Genomic DNA, 23,302 nt, shown 5'->3' on the forward strand with positions numbered 1-23,302 from the left:
CAACACTCAAGAAGCTCGACACCATCCACAACGAAGTAGCCCACTTGGTTGGCACCCCATCCACAAACATTCACTCCCTCCACCACCTGTGCACAGTGGCAGTAGTGTCTCATTCATTCTGTCATGGCTGAGCTGGGAGAATATGATGAAATTCTGTTCTGAACTGTAAGTAGCACATCACAACTCAGATATTACAGAGCATCTCACTGCAACCAAAGCTGGCCTTTCCAGTGAGAATCAGTGCTCTCAGTGAGGGGATAGGACGGAGAGAAAGGGGAAGACAAAGCGTGAATTATTTTTCTAAAATTTGAGTTACCAGAAGAGACTTAGTAGTTGGCAGGAAAAAAGACAGAGGCGCAAGGGGAGAGCCAACTGTGCAACAGCCCCAACAAACAAATTTCTCTGCAGCACCTGTGGAAGAGCCTGTCACTCCAGAATTGGCCTTTATAGCCACTCCAGGCGCTGCTTCACAAACCACTGACCACCTCCAGGCGCGTATCCATTGTCTCTCGAGATAAGGAGGCCCAAAAAGAAGAAGAAGAAAGAAGATGGCAATCTCCACAAAGGATCAGACCCTCTGAGATTTGCACAGAACAAAATGAATAAACTAGACACAACTTTTACAGCTGTTTTAGATATTGCATTAAATTGGTCTAAAATCTGCGAACTATTTAATAGAAGAGCCTCTGCTGGAGCTGCTTATAGTTTAACTGCAGAGACTGAAGAAACGACAATTCCCAGGACGGACGGTGACTCCGAGCTGCAGGAGCGCAGCCTAACCTGCAGGGAGCGGATCCAATCAGAGAAAGGCTTTCTGAGCACCAACCTATGAGCGGGGAGCGGCCCGTTTCAGGTTAGGTTGAGCTGCGCGGGCTGGAATATAAAGGCGAGGGGCGGAACAGAGATTGACAGAGAGCAAAGTAGGAACAGCATTTGCACACTTGGGTAGTAGTAGTAGTAGTAGAAGGAACCGCACAGGTAAGGACAGGGCAATTGACGGAGATCCCAAATTTAACAGCAATTCAACCTGTTAACTGGACATCAATATTACTATTGATGCTGTAGAGTTTATGTTCCAAAATTATAGTCTTGTTTTGCTATGAAGTGAACATATTTCTAAATGTTTTTTTGCGATCTTACATTGCCGAGAGAAAAGGAATGGGAGGGGAACAAGTAAAAGCAAATATGTTTACAAAATGGAATAAATATTATCCATGTCTTTGAAACACTGGGGACAACATCCATGCATTTATTGTGCTCTTATCAGATGTTAAAACACTTTAGAAAAAAGAGGTTTAAGAATAGTTTGGAAGCTATTGTGAAATAAAATTCAGAATAATTTTTTTCCGTATTACAACTGTTTATAAACCTCAGTTAGATTAAAATATTATTTCAAGCATGAGAATCGAAGATGGAAATGTTTCTATTCTCTTCTCAGTTACCAGCTCAGTTTGGTGTTTCTAACTTGTGGCTAAATAAGGTGGGGAGAGGGAAAGGAATAAGGCACTTTGAGCTTTTTCTTTGAAGCAAATTGGGAAGATATGCTGCAGGGTGTCTGAATTAATGTTGACCCATTTCAGGAGGGAAGCTTATTGCTGTTAAAACCAAACGGTGGAATCTTGAAGGTGGGTGTGTCATGGGAGCCCTTGTTTTTTTCTGTCATTACATATGAATCCAGAACCGGTGTTGCTCCAGCCTGAGTGGAGGCAGCTCTGTACCTTGTGTGAGGAAATGTACTGAGTCCAAGCCAAAGGACATTAGTCTGCATTGCAGCCTCATTCCTCATACCATGTAGGGAGGATTTTTTTGCACTAATTTTTTTTTTAAGTATCAGCTTGCTCCCTAGTCATAGTCAAATAGCTTTGGAAGAATATAGTGTTAAGTGTGTTTGCTGATTTCTGTCCTCGGTGAGTGACTGCAGCTAGGCTACATTAGGTAGTCAAGAATCCTGAAGAAAATTGCAGAAGTTGATAATTAGTGTTTCTGCACAAGCCTATCTCATAATGGTTGTGCTGTTGCTGTGCTCTCTCATCATGCCCTCTCCTCACTCCTCTCCAATCTTCTCTATCCTGTGTCCCTCTCTTCTTTCCCTCCTTTCTGCTCCCTCAATCTCCTCTTCCCTCTCCTACCATCCTTTCTTCTCCCCTCCCTCCTTTCACTCCCCCCAACAAAAATTTTTTCGATTTGTCACAAGGTTTGGGTGTTGTGCTCAATAGTCTCCTAGTCAGTGTCACTAGACAATCCTGATGACAAACCTTACGTCCCCTAATGACATCGAGTGCACCTCTTACTTGCCAGTTACAGAAATAATAGTGAGCCAGGGCCCTTAGTCCTCACACAGGCTGCTACAGTATGACACTTGCTGTCATATATACAGAAATAGGACTTTCCTGAGCCAAGGCACAGCTTAGGGCATCAGCTGGTTTATGTTACATCAACAATGACAACATGCATTTATATTGTACCTTTAAATGTTGTAAAATGTTCCACAGTAGCAGAATTGGGCTAAATTTGACATTAAGTCAAAGGAAGAACTATTAAGACAGGTGACTAAAGACTTGGTCAGAGAGATAGGCTTTAAGGATGCGAAAGAGGTGGAGAGGTTTAGGGAGGGAATCCCAGAGCACGGGACCATGGCAACTGACGAGACAGCTGTGGTGGTGGGATAATTATAATCTGGGATTTTACAGAATGACTGACCAGCATCCAATTTTCACAATACACGAAAAAGGAGCAGGAGTAGACCATATGGCCCATCGAGCCTGCTCCGCCATTCCATATGATCATGGCTGATCTTGGGCTTCAACTCCACTTTCCCGCCCACTCACCATACACCTTGATTTCCTGACCGACCAAAAATCTGGGAGGGTGGGTGGGTGGGTGGGGGGCACACAGGGTCAAATAAATGTAATGGGTGTAGGAGATGGTGGGAAGGGGTAAACTTCAAACTTTGTGCAGTCTTGGAGGGGGGAAGAGCAAATAGTTAATGTAATTGTTATTTGGGGGGTGGGAAATGGGCATTGGAATTTATTTAACAAATTTTAGGGGGGGTGGTGGTTTAAAAAGTCAAATTGATGGGCAGGGCTGGCTGCCCCTTTTTGACCTTGCCATCGAGATTGGCGGGAGGCTCTTAAAATCCAGCCCAGTATTCCTGATGTGGTCTCACCAAAACCCTGTATAATTGTAGCAATACTTCCTTATTCCTGTACTCCAATCCCCTTGCAATAAAGGCCAATATGCTATTTGCCTTTCTAATTGCTTGTTGTACCTGCATGCTAACTTTCTGTGTTCCTTGTACAAGCACACCCAAGTTTCTTTGAACATCGACACTTACAAATTGCACACCTTTTCAGAAATATTCTGCTTTTCTATTCTTATGATCAAAGTGAATAACGTCACACTTCCCTACATTATATTCCTTCTGCCATCCTGTTGCCCACTCATTTAACCTGTCTATATCTTTGTGTCTTCTCCACAGCTTACCTTTCCACCTACCTTTGTATCGTCACAAACTTCGATACATTACTCTGTCTCTCCATCTAAGTCACTAATATAGATTGTCAATAGTTGAGGCCCCAGCACTCATACTTGCGGCACTCCATTATTTACTGCCTGCAAACTTGAAAATGCCCTGTTTCTGCCCACTCGTTGTTTCCTGTCTGTTAACTAATCAACTATCCATGCTAATATATTACCCCCAACTCCATGAGTCCTTATCTTGCCAATTAACCTTTTGTGCGGCACCTTATCGAATGCCTTTGGGAAAACCAGGTATACTACATCGTGAGTATTGCTTAGTATAGAGACGTGTTGTTGAAGCTTTTTATCTTGCACTCACACTGGCATTCTTGCGGATTGTCCTGATGAGGAAAGCATATATTAATACACCGGTCCCTGTTCTCTGCACACTGAAAGAAGATGTACACACATTGCGCCCATTTCAGCTAAACAAAATAAGTGACGGACATTCGCTGGTTCATTCCTCAGGGCATTGCCCTGAGGAAATCAGTCAAGCTGCCTGGTTTAAATTTCAAACAAAGCTTGGCGGTTAACTACAAGTCTGGTGCTGGTGCACTCTCCATGGCAATGCCTGTACCAATCAGAGTTCACTTGTTCACTTGCGAACCAATCAGAACTCTCTTCTCATACAGTATAAAGTTGTTGTTTTCCCTTACATTGGCATTCTTACAGATTGTTCTGATGAGTGCAAGACGAAAAGCTTTGACAACATGTCTCTATTTTCTGCAATACTCAAGTTCTGTCCGACCAAACCACTATTTGTATACTACATCTACTGGTTCCCCTTTATCTCCCCTACTAGCTACATCCTCAAAAAACTCTTAATAAATTTGTCAAACAGGATTTCCCTTTAGTAAAACCACATTGACTTGTTCTAATCATACTGTGCATTTCAAAGTGCATTGTTAAGACTTCCTGGCTAATAGATTCCAGCATTTTCCGAACAACTGATGTTAGGCAAACTGGCCTGTAGTTCCCTGTTTTCTCTCTCCCCTCCTTGATAAGTGGTGTAACATTTGAAAACTCTAAACCAATGGGACCGTTCCCAAATCTAAGGAATTTTGGAAAATCATAGCTAGTGCATCCACTATATCTGCAGCTGTCTCTTTTAGAGCCCAGGTTGTAGGCCATCAGGTTGTGGGTATTGGTCAGATTTTAGTTCCTTAAGTTTTTCCAATACTTTTTCTTTGCTGATACGAATTTCCTCACTTTTTAGCCTCTAGGTTACTGTGTATTCCTGGAATGGTACTTGTGTCTTCTATTGTGAAGACAAACACAAAATATTTGTTCAATACCTCTGCCATTTCCTCATTCCCCATGATAATTTCTCCTGTCTCTGCTTCCAAGGGACGAATGTTTACTTTAGCTACTCCCTTCCTTTTGATATACCTATAAAAGCTCTCAATCTGTTTTTGTTACTGGCTAGTTTACACTCATTCTATTTTTTTTCTTGTGTCAACTTTTTGGTGGCCCTTTGCTGGTTTCTAAAACACTCCCAATCCTCAGACTTGCTGCTTTTTTTTTTGCAGCATTATAAGCCTCTTTCAATCTAATGCTATCCTTAACTTCCTGAGTGAGCTGATGGCTCTTTCTGGCTGGGTTTTTGTTTTTCAAAGGAATATACGTTAATTGAACATTTTAAATTTTTTCTTTGAACATTTCCCACTGTTCTGTACCTTTTTAGTCTATTTACCCAATTTACCTTAGCCAGTTCTTTCCTCATACCGATGTAATTGTCTTTGTTTAAGTTTAAGATTCTTGTTTGTGATTGGAGCATGTCACTTTCAAACTTAACATGGAATTCAGTGGTGTTATGATTATTTTTCCGCAGTGGAAGCAGTGACTGTGAATAACTTCCCCACACTCTTCAGATGCAGAAAATAACACTTAGCTTACTAACTGCCTAAACATGGGTTCACCATATCTCGCTCAGCGACTCAGTGTAAGCTGGTTCTGACTTTCTGAAACCCAGGAAACTTCTTGGTGGTGTGATCACAACTTACCTTCTGTCTCCTGCAGAGAGAGAGAGAGGGTGTGCCAGTGAATGCCATGGAAAGAGTGGGTATGCCCAAAAGTGCTGGAGAGAGAGATAGTCTGTGTGTGTGTATGTGTGCATCAGTGAGAGTATGCCAGTGAGCGTGGTAGAGAGTGTGCGCCAGAGAGAGCCAGAGAGTGCGTGCGTGCCAATATGTGGATGTGTGTGTGTGCATATGCCAGAGAGTGTGCGCGCGCCAGAGTTTGAGAAAGATAGAAAGAGAGTGGATGTGTGTTTGTGTGTGCCAGAGAGAGATTTTCTTTATTTGTTCCTGGTATGTGGGCATCTCTGGCCAGTCCAGCATTTATTGCCCATCCCTAATTGCCCTTGAGAAGGTGGTGGTGAGCTGCCTTCTTGAACTGCTGCGGTCCATTTGGGGTAGGTACACCTACAGTGCTGTTAGGAAGGGAGTTCCAGAATTTTGACCCAGCAACAGTGAAGGAACGGCGATATAGTTCCAAGTCAGCATGGTGTCTAGCTTGGAGGGAACTTGCAGGTGGTGTTCCCTTGTATATGCTGCCCTTGTCCTTCCAGATGGTCAAGTTGCAGGTTTGGAAGGTACTGTCTAAGGAGCCTTGGTCAGTTGCTGCAGTGCATCCTGTAGATGGTACACACTGCTGTCACTGTGCGACGGCGGTGGACAGAGTGAATGTTGAAGGTGGTGGATGTGGTGCCAGTCAAGCAGGGTGCTTTGTCCTGGATCTTGACTCATGGAGTCATAGAGTTACACAGCAGATAAACAGGCCCTTCGGCCCATCATGTCCATGCTGGCCATCAAAGCACCTATCTATTCTAATCCCGTTTTCCAGCACTTGGCCCGTAGCCTTGTATGTTGTGGCATTTCAAATGCTCATCTAGACTTCAATGTTGTGAGGGTTCCTGCCTGTACCACTGCTTCAGGCAGTGTGTTCCAGATTTGAACCACCATCTGGGTGAAAAATGTTTTCCTCAAATCCCCTCTAAACCTCCTGCCCCTTCCCTTGCGTCTGTGCCCTCTGGTTATTGACACCTCCACTAAGGGAAAAAGTTTCTTCCTATCTAACCTATCAGTGCCCCTCATAATTCTGTATACCTCAATCAGGTCCTCACTCAGCTTTCTCTGCTCTAAGGAAAACAGCCCTAGCCTATTCAGTCTCTCTGTAGCTGAAATGCTGTAGCCCAGGCAACATCCTGGTGAATCTCCTTTGCACCCTCTCCAATGCAATCACAGCCTTCCTATAGTGTGGTGACCAGCACTGTACACAGTACTTCAGCTGTGGCCTAAGTAGTGTTTTATACAGCACCATCATAACCTCCCAGCTCTTGTATTCTATGCCTCGGCTAATAAAGTGAAGTGTCCCATATGGCTTCCTAACCACCTTATCTACCTGTGCTGCTGCCTTCAGTGATCTATGGTCAAGTATACCAAGATCTCTCTGACCCTCTGTACTTCCTAGGGTCCTACCACTCATTATATATTCCCTTGCCTTGTTAGTCCTCCCAAAATGTATCACCTCCCACTTCTCAGGATGAACTTCCATTTGCCACTGCTCTGCCCATCCACATCATCCTGTATTCTAAGGCTTTCCTCCTCACTATTTACGATAACACCAATTTTTGTGTCATCTGCGAACTTACTGATTATACCTCCTATATTCACGTCTAAATCATTAATGTACACGACAAACAGCAAGGGTCCCAGCACCGATCCCTGTGGTACACCACTGGTCACAGGCTTCCAATTGCAAAAACAACCCTCGACCATCACCCTCTGCCTCCTGCCACTAAGCCAATTTTGGATCCAATTTGCCAAATTACTCTGGATCCCTTGGGCTCTTACCTTCTTGACCAATATTCCATGCGGGACCTTATCAAAAGCCTGACTGAGGTCCATGTAGACTACATCAACTGCTTTACCCTCATCTACACATCTAGTCACCTGCTTGCAAAATTCAATCATGTTTGTCAGGCATTATCTCCCCCTGACAAAGCCATGCTGACTATCCCTGATTAATCCCTGCCTCTCGCAAGTGGAGATCAATCCTGCCCCTCAGAATTTTTTCCAACAGTTTCCCTACCACTGATGTTCGACTCAGCAGCCTGTAATTACCTGGTTTATCCCTGCTACCCTTCTTGAATAATAGTACCACATTTGCTGTCCTCCAATCCTCTGGTGTACCTCTCCTGTGGCCAGAGTGGATTTGAAAATTTGTTTCAGAGCCCCAACTATCTCCTCCCTTGCCTCACATAGCAGTCTGGGATACATCTCATCTGGGCCTGGGGATTTATCAATTTTTATGCCGCTAATACTTCCTCCCTTTCAATGCTAATTTATTTGATTTATATTGCAGTCCCCCTCCCTGATCTCTACACCTAAATCGTCCTTCTCCATAGTGAACATGGATGAAAAGTTATTGATTAAAACCTCACCTATATCCTCTGGCTCCACACACACATTGCCACTTTGGTCCCTAATGAGCCCTACTCTTTCCCTGGTTATTCTCCTGCCCTTCATATCATTATAAAATGCCTTGGGATTTTCCTTTATCTTCCCCACCAGTGTTTTCTCATGCCCTCTCTTTGCTCTCTTAACTACTTTTTTAAGTACCCCCTCTACACTTTCTATACTCAGGAGTGTTGTTGGAGCTGCACCCATCCAAGGAAGTGGTGAGCATTCCATCGCACTCCTGACTTGTGTCTTGTAGATGGTGGACAGGCTTTGAGGAGTCCGGAGGTGAGTTCCTCGCTGCAGGATTCCTAGCCTCTGACCTGCTCTTGTAGCCACAGTATTTATATGGCTACTCCAGTTCAGTTTCTGGTCAATGGTAACCCCCAGGATGTTGATTGTAATGCCATTGAATGTCAGGGGGAGATAGTTAGATTCTCTTGTTTGAGATTGTCATTGTCTGGCACTTGTGTGGCGTGAATGTTACTTGCCACTTATCAGCCTAAGCCTGGATTTTTTTTTCAGGTCTTGCTGCATTTCTACATGGACTGCTTCAGTATCTGAAGAGTCATGAATGTTGCTGAGCATTGTGCAAACATCAGCGAACATCTCCACTTCTAACCTGTATCATGGAGCGAAGGTCATTGATGAAGCAGCTCATGATGGTTGGGCCTGGGACACTACCCTGAGGAATTCCTGCAGTGATGCCCTGGAGCAGAGATGATTGACTTTCAACAACCACAACCATCTTCCTTTGCGTTTTCCCCCTGATTCCTATTGACTCCAGTTTTTCTAGGGCTCCTTGATGCCATACTCAGTCAAATGCTGCCTTGATGTCGAGCACAGTCACGCTCACCTCATCTCCTTGAGGTCAGCTCTCTTTTTTTTTTGTCCATGTTTGAACCAAGGCTGTAATGAGGTCTGGAACTGAGTGACCCTGGCGGAATCCAAACTGAGCGTCACTGAGCAGGTTATTATGGAACTAGTGCTATTTGATAGCTCTTTTAATGACACCTTCCATCACTTTATAGATGATCGAGAGTAGACTGATGCGGCATGTGTACATGCACCAGAGAGAGAGAATGGACCAATAAAGGAGAGCCAGCGTGGATCTGTCAGGGATAAACTGTATTTGACTATTTGATTTCAGATACTTGATTATGAAGGGCGGATGAGAGCAGTGTGTTTCGTCTGCATATGAATTTTGGAAAGGTGTTTGATAAAGTACCACATATTAGGCTTGCTAGCAAAATTAAAGCCTATGAGTTAAAAGGGTCAGCAGCAGTCTGGATACAAAATTGGCTAAGGGTTAGAAACAATAGGGTGAATAGCTGTTTTTTGGACTGGAAGAAGGCATACAGTGGAGTTCCCCAGGGTTCAGTACGAGGATCTCTGCTGTTTCTGATGTACATTAATGATTTGAACTTGGGTGTTCAGGACACAATTTCAAAATTTGCAGATGGCACGAAACTTGAAAGTGTATTAACAGTGAGGAAGATAGTAATCGACTTCAAGAGGGCATAGACAAACTGGTGGAATGGGTGGACACATGGCAGATAAAATGAAATGCAGAAAAGTGAGAGGTGATGCCTTTTGGTGGGAAGAATGAGGAAAGACATTACAAGCTAAATGGTACAATGTTAAAAGGGGGTACAAGAACAGAAAGACCTGGGGGTGAATCCACAACTACAGGGAATCCAAATGTTATAAGGTAAATACAGTAACATTTGTAGAAGTCATGTGATTGAACATCACATGATCAGAGATGTGTTCAGAGTGTGGAGGGATCAAACCACCAGGAATGCCTCCAACCAGAGTTGGCAACAGCTGAAAATGTGGTTGATTCTGAATGCCAAGCAAATCACACAGTTGCTGCTTTGCTCAGAACTATTTTACGCTGAAAATAAACCAGAAAATCCAATTTGCTGTAATCCTGTCTTCTCTATTTATTTTTTAGTGTTTGTTTTCCTCCTTGTCTCTCCATCCTTTACTCCTTGCTATTCCTGTGTTTCCTATTTCTTTTCCCTGGTTCTGGTATGTCCTATCCCCTTGTGCTCCGTCTTTCCTCTTGGGAATATTCTCTCAAAAATGATTTTTTTTTTAGTGAACTGCAAGAGATGTCGGACAAACCGGAACAAACTTCGAAACCAGATGTGTCAGAAGTCAAGCATTTCAAGAGAGACAGCCTAAAGAAAATGAAAGCACTGGAGAAGAACACACTGCCAACAAAAGAGGGTACGTACAATTCAAGCTTCATGGCTTCAATTTACTATTTCATACAAGTCTGTATCCTCCCAGTGTAGCGTGTTTATATGTCTAATGTGCATACTGTGTATATGGAGGGTAGGGCAGTCTCTCCTTCAGAAATGTGTTAACATTTATCTTTCAGAAAAGTGTACTTTGCTTTCAGCTGCAGGTTAATTGATATTGTTAGGATTGGACGGATTTTTGTTGAGGCTTTGCTGTGGTATCTGTCCTTTTCTAACTCAGTCCTTGTGTCTGTACGCTGTCCTAATTTGTGTTTGATGGTAAAGTTTCTGTGATATTAATGAGTTGGAGTCTGTCACAATTTTCAAATGTACGTTGTTTCTGCGTGGTTCAGTTCATATCGGACAGACAATTTCTCTTGTGGATTTGAGTCGCCAGTTTCAAAGCCAATCCTAAACTCTGTTCTCTGATGTTGGCTAACAACAATTTGGAAAAGTTTGGAAGGAAATTTCTTAAAAATCTAAACACAGTTACTTGAATAACATGGTGTTATTAATAGAGGAATAGAGGAGAAAACCAAGGGGTTTGAAGTGTAGGTGTTGTCCTCCTTTAGGGGAGAGAGATTAAGAGGTGATTTAATAAAGATGTTAAAAATCATGAAGGGTTTTGATAGAGTAAAAAAGGAGAAACTGTGTTCCTTGGGGTTTAAAATAATTGGCACAAGAACCAGAGGGGAAATGAGGAGCAGTGTTTTTCAGCAGCAAGTTATGATCTGGAATGCACTGCCTGAAACAGGTGGAAGTAGATTCAATAATAACTTTCAAAAGATAATTGGATATATACTTGAAAAGGAAAGGTTTACAGGGCTATGGGGAAAGAGTAGGACTAATTGAATACATCTTTCAAGAGCCAGCACAAGCTTGATGGGGTGAATGGCCTCCTCCTGCTCTGTATGGTTCTATGATTGTAACCAACAGAAAGGGCAAACAAAAGTTATAACAATTTGATTAATTCTTGGAGCTGCAATATTTTATTATTGTGTCTGAAGTGTTTTAAATGAAAGATGGATTACATTGGATATACAGCACAGAAATAGACCATTTGGCCCAACCAGTCTGTGCCAGCATTTATGCTCCACTCGAGCCCCATCCCATCTTTCCTCATTTAAATCTATCATCGTAACCCTCTACTCCCTTCTCCCTCATATGCTTATCCAGCATCCCCTTAAATGCATCGAAACTATTTGCTTAACCACTCCCTGTGATAGTGAGTTCCACATACTCACCACTCTGTGGGTAAGGGATTCCCTATTGGCCTTCTTGATGACTATCTTGTATTGATGGCTCCTAGCGATACTCTTCACCATAATGGAAACATTCTCTCTCTATCCACACTATTAAAACCTTTTGTAATTTTAAAGACCTCTATTGGGTCATCCCTCAGCCACCTTCTTTCAAGAGAAGAGACCCGGCCTGTTCATCCATTTGTATAGCCCCCACATTTCTTTTATCGTCCTTTTATAAATCTTCTCTTCACCCTCTCCAGTGCCTCTTTATTCTTTTTATAATATGGTGACCATAACTGCATACAAATACTCTAAATGTGGTCTAATCAAGATTCAATCCAGGTTTAGCATAACCTCCCTACTTTTCAATTCTATCCCTCTAGAAATAAAGCCTGGTTCTGGGTTTGCTTTTTTTATGGTCCTGTTAACCTTTTAATAATTGATGTATTTGTACTCAATCCCTTTGTTCCTCTACCCCACCTAGACTTGCACCTTTTTCAAGTAATAAGTGACTTCCCTATTCTGACTAAAATGTACAACCTCACATATATCTGAGTTGAAGTTCATTTACCAATGTTCTTGCCCATTCTGCACATTTAACTATGATACCCTAATCCATTCACCAAAAGTATCAAGGGATATGTAGTTGAACCACAGATTGACCATCATATTATTGAATGGCAGAACAAACTCAAGGAACTGAATGGTTTACTCCTGCTGCTTGGGCACTAATGTACCTGAAAGCAATTGCCAAAGAGGGTTGGTTGTTCAATTACATGGGTAATGCTAAGGAAAGTTTCTCTTGTTGTTGAGGTGAGGAGAGACGGTTTGGGGAGGGAATGATCTGAGATTCAGGAGCAGAATTAATTGAGGTTGAGAAGGTCAGAAAAGATCTGGAAATGTAACTGTAATCTCACGTCTTGAGCTGGATTTTCCTCTGCTACCCCGTGTAACATCTGGCAAAATATTGGTGGAGAAGGTGGGACAATTGAAAATGAGGCCAACCATCACCTCAGCAGCCTGACTTGAATAAGTCAAATGGAGGATCTGGGTGGATCGAACATCAATTAAAATAAAAATGGTAATGGAGAAAATAACAGGACTTAATGTCGACAAATTTCCAGGACGGTTTCCACCCCAGTATATTAAAAGAAATGGGTACGAAAATTGCCAATGCATTAGTCATCATTTTCCAAAGCTCTTTAGATTTGGGAATTGTGCTTTGGATTGGAATATGACAAATGTCAGCCTTCATTTTAAGATACAAAGGAATCAGAAACCAAATAACTACAGACCTTTCAGTTTGTCGTTGATTGTGGGCCAGGAACAAGTGAGTAAGATTGGTTAGAGAGAAATCAGTATTGGAATCTATCATCAGAGACAGAGTAACTGAGCACTTAGACAAGTAATAGTTGATCAAAGAGTCAGCATGCAATTTTAAGGGTAGGCTACATGTATCTATTGACATTTTTGAGAAGGTCACTAGCATGGTCAATGGACATTTTCTGCACAAGGGATGATGAACAAAAAAGAGTGCATAGAATTGGAGGCAAGCCTGTGACATGTATTGGAAATTAGTTGAGACTGAGATAAAGGGAACATTCTCTGATTTTGAGGGGGGGTGGTGGGGGGGGGGGTTGCTATGACAAGTTGTGTTCCCCAGGATCTGTACAGGGGTCTCAACTTTTCACCATATAAATAACTTGAAGGAATAGAGAGTTGAAAGTCCAAGTTTGCAGGTATTTCAAAGTTAGGAGACACAGTAAATCTTTTGGATGTGAAGAGGAAATTGCAAAGGGACAGAGACAGACTAAGTGAGTGGGCAAAACTGTGGCAGACACAGTTCAGTGTGGTGAAGTATAAAATCACCCGCTATGGATCTGAGAAAGACAAATTAGAATTTTTCACCATGTTGAAAGACTGGGAGCTGTGCAGCTTCGAAGTGATTTAGGCATTCATGTGCACAAACCACTAAAGGTTAGCAGGAGAGTACAAAAACAATCAAAAATACTCATAGAATGTTGGCTTTATCTCACGGTTCGAGTTCAAAAGGGAGGAAGTGATGTTTCAGTTGTACAGAGCCTTTTGGAGTAACAGCCTTCTGTTCTGAGTATCACATCTCAGGAAGGATTTATTATCGAGATTCACCAGAATGTTATAAGGGCTTTGAAAAGTTAAATTATGAGAAGATGTTGCATAAACTTGTCTTGTACTTCCTTGAGTTTGGAAGGTTTAGGGCTGATTGAAATTCGATTGGGTGGTCACAGAAACCGTTGGCTTTTATGAAGGACAAGGGGGTATAAATCTTAAAATTAGAACTAGGCTGTTCAGGAGTGAAATGAGGAAGAATCATATTGATTAAAGGGTACTCGAAATATGGAATTCTCCCCCAAACGGTGTGGATGCTGACATCGATTGCAATATCTTTGAAGACGGAGATCGATACATTTTTGTTGGGAACCTGTATCAGAGATATGGAACAAAGATGGATAAATGGAGTTAAGAGGTCAGCCATGATTTAATTGATTGGGGGACATGAGAGTCTGAATAACTTCCTCCTGTTGCTGTGTTTTTGGATTGGCTCTGCATTTAGGATCGAGCATCTTTGAATGTAACTCTTCAAATAGACAAAATGATGAGGTCAACTAATCCTTTGTGTACAGAGATGCCTCTCCTAAATACACAATTTCTCTTTTCATTCAGTATTTCCTTCTCAAACTGTCTCCTGGATACCTTTCTGAGACTTTAAGAATGTTAAGACGTTTTCCTGATACCCTGCTAACTCCCAACTCCACTTCCATTATATCACAGCAGAGAGTGACCAGGACTTTGGGGATTTTAGATCCCAGCCACACAAATTTGAAATCAACTGAATCAAATTAAATCTGAAATTTAAAAAATGAACATTGTGTATATTTACCACCAAACTATGCAACTTTCTGTCAGAATTGGTTTGGTCTGGGGTTTTGAATTTCAGGGCTGATTAATAGCTTGCCCTTGACACCATGCCCGCTTTAAAAGAGCGGTTAAAACCAACAGTAGACAAAACATTAGCATTTTTTATTGTAATCCCTTTGGCACGAGGATGGAGCATTGCCTCTTATCAGTAGTTATGAATGTTAAACTTTAAGATGTTAGAGTGACATCTTTCTAACTGCCATTTCTGTTTGTCCTTGCAGCAATTGAGCAAGAAAAGAAGAGTGCAGCAGAAGCAACTTCCTGAGACAAGGTGCCATTGTCACTACATTCCACAATGCCGACCAAATTTTTTTATATAAGCCTGGCACATCAACAATAATCACAACACTGCGCCCTGAGGGGAGAGGCATTGCCCCGCTAACCCCTCAATATTCAAGGCACTTTCCGCTTGTATTTGGTGATTTTTTATGTTTGCTTTTAACACAGCTTTGAGCACAATGAGGGGAAGGGAAAAGGAGAGGGGTTGCGTTGCGTGGGGTTGGGCAATGCTGAATAATTGAGCTATGGACTGTGGCTGAATTTATAATATGTAATGGTGATGCGTTGGCAATTTGATTTTTGCCTATTAAAAAAAAATGGAAACATTTTAATATAAAAATGAAATAAAATATACATTTGAAATAAGCTGGTTCTGTAGCCTTCTTACTACTAATTTGCAGCCCAATATCAGGATTTAGTTCACTAATCATTCCACCCTTTTCTGGCAGTGAGTGGGTGAATGCAGTCCTGAGGGAGTGCTGCACTGTCAGAGGTGCCATCTTTCACATGAGAAGTCTGCCCCCTTGGGAGGGTGTAAAAGATCACATGGCACTTTTCGAAGACGTGCAGGGGAGTTCTCCCCTGTGGCCTGGCCAATATTTATCTCCCAAATAATATCACTAAAACATTCTGATGTGATGGTGAGTCCTGATGAAAGGTCATCGACCTGAAATGTTAATTCTGTTTCTCTGTCTCCACAAATGATGCTTGACCTGCTGAGTAATTCCAGCACTTTCTGTTTTTATTTCATTATAACATTATCTGGTCATTTGTCTCACAGTATCTTTGTGGGAGCTTGCTGTGCACAAATTGACCCCTGCATTTCCTACAATAAATCAATGGGTGGTGCAGTGGTTAGCACCGCAGCCTCACAGCTCCAGCGACCCGGGTTCAATTCTGGGTACTGTCTGTGTGGAGTTTGCAAGTTCTCCCTCTGTCTGCGTGGGTTTCCTCCGGGTGCTCTGGTTTCCTCCCACAAGCCAAAAGACTTGCAGGTTGGTAGGTAAATTGGCCATTATAAATTGCCCCTAGTATTGGTAGGTGGTAGGGAAATATAGGGACAGGTGGGAATGTGGTAGAAATATGGGATTAGTGTAGGATGAGTATAAATGGGTGGTTGATGGTCGGCACAGACTCGGTGGGCCGAAGGGCCTGTTTCAGTGCTGTATCTCTTAAAAAAAAGACAATGGCCACAATTCAAATGTACTGTATTGGCTAGGAAGAGTTTTGGGATGTCCTGACTTTATGACAGGTGCTGTATATATACGGGTTTCTTCTTTGACTGAGACATGGGGCTGAATTTTCCCACCTTCGGATTCTTTCTAGACGGAGGACCATTTTTGGGTCGTGAACCCAATCGCAGCAGCAGTGGGACTGTCAGTCCAATCCTCCAGGAGGCAACTAGTTAAAATCACTGTTGGGGACGGCAGGCAGGTTAAGGAGGTGGGAGAGTGATTCAGCCTGTGTCTGCAGTGAGAGTGCTGCTGAGGTGAGTGAGACGAGAGAGTATGGGATGAAATTGGAGGTGCAAAACAGCTGGAGGAAATGGCAGCCATTTCTTCACCACCAGCAATATCCATGACATCAGTCTACAGGAGATAATGCCTCTGTCTGCGGATGACTTGAAACTTGTCAATTTGGACCTTTAACGTTCAGGTTGCATTTTATTGCCATGACGCAAAGACCTCCTGCCGTACACTTGCCTCTTGTAAGTTGATGTGTTGCAGAGACTGCGGGAATCCCATGGACTGCTGATAAAATTCTGTTACCTGTGGTTAATTACATCCTAAGCAACTGTAATTGGTTTCCTGCTGCCGCCGGCCAGGTTGCTGTCATTGCACTCAGCCCACCCATGGGAAAAATGGACAGCAGCAAGAACACATCCGCAAACCGGACAGACATTTGTTTCTAATTTTGCTCCCTCCCTGCCTCCAAGCCACCTCGGAGAGTCTGGTAAAATTCCCCCATACTGACCAAGATAATCAAAGAAATTTACAGCATGGAATGGGGCCATTCAGCCCATTGTGTCTGTGCCAGTCGACAAGGAGCCGAATCCCATTTCTCTTGACCCATCGCCTTGTTGGTTACAGCACTTAATAAATCTACTTTTTAAATGGTACCTGGTTTAATCCTCGGTCTGGACTAATTTCGGTGCCCAGGGGAAATTGGATCATGTTGTGAGGACTGCAGCAGGAGAATGTCACACTTATTATGAGATAAATAATATAAATAGCTGCAATGTTTTAGAATCTTCTGAAAATTGCATCACACAATTACTGTATAAAATTATAATTTGTGGAACTTCTGATATATTCAAGTAGGAGCAGTACCAATGAGAAGTTACTATTAACATCAGTAGAGATAGTCAGTAACACAGGGCGCTGGTGTGAGGGGTTACTGAGAGACAACATGAGGGAGCTGGATTACAATTGGCAGAAATACAGTAAGTAAGACTGCACCAGGGGAGAGGGGTTACTGAATGACAGTGTGAGAGAGCTGGATTGAAATCAGTAGAGATATAGTCAGTAACGAGGGGAGGGGTTACTGGATTCAATAGTGTAAGGAATCACACTGGATGGGTGTGGATTAAAGCTCACTTTACACTGCCCCTACGGTTCGTCTCTGCCCTAAATTCAAGAGTGACCTTTACATCATGAATATGACATTTTTCCATTTCCCACATCAACCAACCATTGACGTCTCTGGAATTGTCAATCTAAGGCCGTATCATGCTGTATTCTGCTGTGAATGACTCATCTCCTAAGTTGCTAAAACCTGTCCACTATCTACAAGATAGTGGCAGTAGTTTAACTGGTACGGAGGAGATGTAGGTTTTGCATTAAATTTATAGCTTAACTATTTAAACTAATTGAGATAAGTACAGATATTTGTTGAGTGATATTTCTAAATCTAATTTGTTAAATAAAACACAGTAGAGATGGCAAGGCAGGTGACGTGTTGCAACTGTAGCATATAGGAGCCAGTGAACAGCAGTGTGATCCATAGCAACAACATCTGCAGGAAGCGCCTGCAGCTCAAGGAACTTCGACTCGGAGTTGATGAGCTGGAGTCCGACACTGTGATGCATCAGGGAGGGAGAATGTTACCCAGGACAGGGTTTTTCACTCCCCAGGCCCTTAATTAGTCTTGGATGGGACTTACACCTCCTTGAGGCAGGAAGTCCTGCCTAATCGAGCTGCGAGCCAATCAGCAGGCTGGTAGCTCTTAGTGCCACCAGGAGAGGTGGTCACTGCTGGGTCTGCACCCAGCCGTCGGAGGCAGCAGGAAGGACGGCACCAGAAAAAAGGTAGGTTTTTAGGGCCTCACTGGGTCAATTGTCCGGGCATCTGCAAGGCAACTGGGGAACGGTTGGGGTGGGTGTTGTGCATTGGGAATGGTTAGGGCTTTGGGGGCGGCCCTCTGTGGATGCCAGATCAGGAGGGCTCCAACCCAGCCCGCAAGAAGGCCACCTGGTTTTACCAGGCAGGGTTCTTGAGGCGTTTGCCATCCAGCCGTCGAAGGCAAAATACCCGCAGTGGAAGGTGGAGGCCCTTAAGTGCCAGTTAATTGGCACTTGGAATGCACTGCCTGAGAGTGTGGTGGAGGCAGGTTCAACTGAAGCAATTTAAAGGGACTGTTATATGAAAAGGAAGAATGTGAAGGGTTAGGGGAGAAGGCAGGGGAATGGCAATAGGTGAATTGCTCTTTCAGAGAGCCAGTGTAGGTGTGATGGGCTGAATAGCCTTTTCTGCGCTGTAACGATTCTGTGATTCTACAAACATATAAAAAGGAAAAGAGTAGCTAAATCGAGTATTGCTTCATTAGTGGGTGAGACTGCTGAATTAATATTGGGAAAAGAGGAAATGACAGAGGATTTGAACAAGTATTTTGTATCCATCCTAACACTGTAAGACACAAAAAACATCACAAGAATAGTAGAAAAGCGAGGGAAGAATTTAAAACAATCACTATTGCTAGAGAAAAAGTAGTCGGAATACCTAATGTGACTAAAGGCTGACAAGTCCTCTGGACCTGATAGCCTGCATACCAGAGTCTTAAAGGAGACTTAAAGGTTGCAGAGATAGTGGATGCATTGGTCGTAATCTTCCAAAATTCCCAAATTCTGGAAAGCTGCAAATGTAACACCTCTGTCAAGAAAGGAGGAGACAGAAAGCAGGAAACTATAGGGCAGTTAGCCTAATGTCTGTCACTGGGAAAATGCTAGAATCCATTATTAAAGAGGTGGTAGCAGGACATTTAAAAAATCATAATGCAACCAGGCAGAGTCAACATGGTTTTGTGAAAGGAAAATCATGTTTGACAAATTTATTAGAGTTCTTTGAGGATGTAACAAGCAGGGTGGATAAAGATGAACCAGTTGATATAGAATACCTAGATTTCCAAAAGGCATTCGAAAAGTTGCCACATAAAAGGTTACTACCCAAGAAATAGCTCCTGGTGTTGGGGATGATATATTAGCATGGATAGAGAACTGACTAACTCACAAGAAACAGAAAGTCAAGATAAATGGGTCATTTTCAGGTTGGCAAAGTGTAATTAGTGGAGAACTAGTGATCGGTGCTGGGGCATTTACGATCTATATTAATGACTTGGATGAAGGGATCGACTATATTGTAGCCAAGTTTGCTGATAATACTAAGATAGGTAGGAAAATAAGCTGTGGGAGGAGGGTGATACAAAGAGTCTGCAAAGGGATATTGGTAGGTTAAGTGAGTGGGCAAAAATTTGGCAGATGGAGTATAATGTGAGAAAGTGTGAATTGTCCACTTTGACAGGAAGAATAGAAAAGCAGAATATCATTTAAATGGAGAGAGACTGCAGAATGTTGTGGTACAGAGTGATCTGGCTGTTCTTGTACATGAATCACAAAAAGTCAGCATGCAGGTACAGCAAGTAATTATAAAGGCAATTGGAATGTTGGCCTTTATTGCAAGGTGGATGGAGTGTAAAAGTAGGGAAGTGTTGCTGCAGCTGTATAGGGCACTGGTGAGACTGCACCGAGACTACTCTATACAGTTTTGGTCACCTTATTTAGGGAGGGATATACTTTATTGGAATGGTGGAGCAGGCTCGAGGGGCCGAATGGTCTATTCCTGCTCCTATTTCTTATGTTAGTAAAAGCAAAATACTGTGGATGCTGGAAATCGGAAATAAAACCAAAAAATGCTGGAAATACTCAGAGGTCTGGCAGCATCTGTGGAGAGAGAAACAGAGTTCTCTGGGATCTTACCAGTGGTGGGGGGGGGTGGCATCTGCTGCACGGGGAGAACACCTTGGAAAATGCACTCTCCCTGCGGACTTGGGGGAGGGGCATCCTTCGTCGGCAATTTATGGCCCATGGAGGCCCCCCATCGGGAACCACTTCACCCCCCGGGAACCCCCTCCCCTAGACCGAACACCCATCCCACCACCCATCCTCCCACCTGCCTTCATTGGCGCCTTCCAGTCTGGCCCCAACAACCCCGCCTCACCTACCTCAGATCTGGGTTTCCGGTGCTGGGCCTGGGTCCAAGGCCTCTGCAGTACTGGCAGTGGCCACCACTCCCAGTGGCACTGCTGATACTGCCGAACTGCCAGCCCTGTGATTGGCCAGCAGCACTTGAGGGCAGACTCCCCGACCCTATACAGTGTTTAAAGGGACAGGGATCCCGGCTCCTTAAACTTTCACCCCAAAAGGCCGGAGGATCACTCCGGGGGACTGAAAAAGTGCAGAGGTGGGTTTCCCCCTGACTTTTCTGCCCTGTGCTGGGAACTCAGCCTCCTGCTCAAGATCCAGCCCAATGTTTCAGATCTGTGACCTTTCATCAGTATTCAGGGTTCTCTCTCCACATATGCTGCCAGGCCTCCTAAGTATTTCCAACACTTTCTGTTTTTACTCCTATTTCTTATGTTCCTTTTTTATCGTTGCAAAATCCTGGAACTCACTTCCTAACAGCACTGTGGGTGCACCTACATCACATAGACTGCAGCAGTACAAGAAGGCAGCTCACCACAATCTTTTCAAGGGCAAGAATAGATGATAATAAACGCTGGCCTTATCAGCAACACCTACATCCTGAGCATGAATTTTAAAAAGGGGACTTGTACAGGTACCCTGCCCTGTGTGAATAGCCGGCTACTTGATCTCATACACAGTATGTCCAGAAGCCATGCTGGGCCAGTTCATCTCATTCAAGATCATGCAGGCTGCTATTTCCTACTGAGTCAGTGCGGGCGGTCTCTGACTGAGCCTTTAACTTGTGAATTTAAACTAGCTCAATGGGAAAGAAGCTTGAGGTGATGAAAGGTCACAGTTTGCCCTGGCAGATATTTAACATAGTGTTTGCGAATGACAAAGGATGGGATTTTTACATGGATAGTATTTCAACTTTTTAAAAACATTGAAAGATTAGTCACTGTCTTTGTGCGCTGTCTGGTGTGAGATTGGGGTACAGAAAGAACTCGCATTTTTATATCGCCTTTCACATCCTCAGGGTTTCCCATGGCATTGCATAGCCAACAATGAACTTTTGAAGTATTGACACTGTTGTAATGTAGGAGACGTAGCAGTCAATTTGCACACAACAAGCTTCCCCAAACAGCAATTAAATATATCTGTTTTTAGTGATATTGGTTAAGGGATAAATATTTGCCAGGACACTGGGTGAACTCCCCTGCTTTTCTTCTAATAGTGCAATGTGATCTTATGCACCCACCTGAGTGGGCAAAAAGGGGTTCGGTTGTACTTCCGATAGTGCAGCACTCCCTCAGTACTGCATTACGGTATCAGCCTAGATTAAGTGCTTAGATCCATGGAGTTGAGCTTGAACCCATGACTCAGAGGCAAGAGTGTTAGCACTGGGTCAAACTGATACTTATATGGGCTAGGATAACCATTGCTTCACCCAGCTGATCTCACCTAGACTGATAGGTGCATTACGTTGGTCTCAGTGTTCCCACGTTCCCATTCGGCATCACTGTTCAGTGACCTGTGTTTGGAAAGTGTGTGTGGGATCAGGACTGGGTTGAGCTCCAGCTGTTTTTTGTACTCCTTTTTTAAAAATTTTTTATTTTATTTAGAGATACAGCACTGAAACAAGCCCTTCAGCCCACCGAGTCTGTGCCAACCAACAACCACCCATTTATTCTAACTCTACAGTAATCCCATATTCCCTGTCACCTCCCTACACTAGGGGCAATTTACAATGGCCAATTTACCTATCATCTGCAAGTCTTTGGATGTGGGAGGAAACTGGAGCACCCGGCGAAAACCCACACAGACACAGGGAGAACTTGCAAACTTAGTCAAACAGATTGTGAATCAGTCAGGTGTTCAGAGGTACAAGTGCTGGGCCCCTCTGCTCCTATTGTGAGAGCCTTGACAGTGATTGTCAGCAGGCATTTCAACCTTGCAGATCTTCAGGACCAAACCCAATCCCAACCTCAACTGATAGCCATGCACTAGCTCTTTCTGCAAGAGGCACTGGATGGTGCTCAGGTGCAAGAGCCTGATCATTCAGGCCTTCCACCTAATGGATATTGGGAATGTAGGGCCCGATAAATGGTGGTGTTCTGAACACTGATCTTTGTAACATCATTATGTTTATAAAAACCTGTGGTTTTTAAAAGCTTAAGATGGTGTTGAGAAGTCACATCAACTCTGCTTAAAGACAAGACAGAAATCCTGGTTACCAGGACAATAAAGATCAAAGACCTTTTTGAAAAAAACAGAGCCTGCAGAGGTATAAACACTTGAAGAACAATGGGTTTCACCCTCCCAGATTTTGGATCATTAACAAGGACGGCACAGTGGCGCAGTGGTTAGCACCGCCGCCTCACAGCTCCAGCGACCCGGGTTCAATTCTGGGCACTGCCTGTGTGGAGTTTGCAAGTTCTCCCTGTGTCTGCGTGGGTTTCCTCCGGGTTCTCCGGTTTCCTCCCACAAGCCAAAAGACTTGCAGGTTGGTAGGTAAATTGGCCATTATAAATTGCCCCTAGTATAGGTAGGTGGTAGGGAAATATAGGGACAGGTGGGGTTGTGGTCGGAATATGGGATTAGTGTAGGATTAGTATAAATGGGTGGTTGATGGTCGGCACAGACTCGGTGGGCCGAAGGGCCTGTTTCAGTGCTGTATCTCTAAACTCTAAACTAAACTCTGAAGGAGTCAGTGATTCTGAAGATGCAAATATGCATTGCAATTGCTAACACCTGGAAATAATGAAACACATGGGTGGCTCTGCTGAAACCAGACTTCTGGACTCTGCATATTGGAAAAGGACAATGAGCTATTGGCCTTTGATTCCAGATACATTTAACAGATTTTCTGAAGGCAGGCAGGTTGTAAGAAAGGAAACCCGTGGTTGCAGCTTCAGAGCAGGCTGTGAGGAAGAAAGACAACTAGTGGTGGCTGCCTCAAGGGAACAACAGGGAACACCTACTCTCAGAGAATACTGACACATCAAAAGGCTGCCAAGACTGGAACTAGTTTTGAAAGTTGAAGTTTGTGGTGAAGTAAAGACCATCAGGATCACCAGGAATCACCTTATTCACAGACATCCAAAGTGCTCAGGGAAGCGAATGAAGAGGACATTG

At 43.4% G+C, this 23,302-nt stretch overlaps 1 protein-coding gene across 4 annotated transcripts; it reads left to right on the forward strand.

The window, feature by feature from the left end:
• The first annotated feature begins 734 nt into the window (after positions 1-734).
• LOC137377945 (thymosin beta-b-like) lies at positions 735-15,075 on the forward strand. Of its 4 annotated transcripts, XM_068048008.1 has the most exons (4): positions 960-978; positions 8,505-8,849; positions 10,084-10,214; positions 14,652-15,075. In XM_068048008.1, exons 2-4 carry the CDS (start codon positions 8,785-8,787, stop codon positions 14,693-14,695), a joined length of 240 nt encoding a protein of 79 aa, XP_067904109.1. In that variant the 5' UTR covers positions 960-978; positions 8,505-8,784; the 3' UTR covers positions 14,696-15,075. The 4 variants fall into 4 exon arrangements, 1 of the variants encoding a protein (XP_067904109.1); XR_010976529.1 differs by lacking the exons at positions 960-978; positions 8,505-8,849 and adding an exon at positions 735-853; XR_010976527.1 differs by lacking the exon at positions 8,505-8,849 and having other exon boundaries at positions 901-978.
• Positions 15,076-23,302: the final 8,227 nt, after the last annotated feature.

The sequence above is a fragment of the Heterodontus francisci genome, chromosome 15, assembly GCF_036365525.1.
Source record: "Heterodontus francisci isolate sHetFra1 chromosome 15, sHetFra1.hap1, whole genome shotgun sequence".
In the NCBI taxonomy this organism is placed as follows: domain Eukaryota; kingdom Metazoa; phylum Chordata; class Chondrichthyes; order Heterodontiformes; family Heterodontidae; genus Heterodontus; species Heterodontus francisci.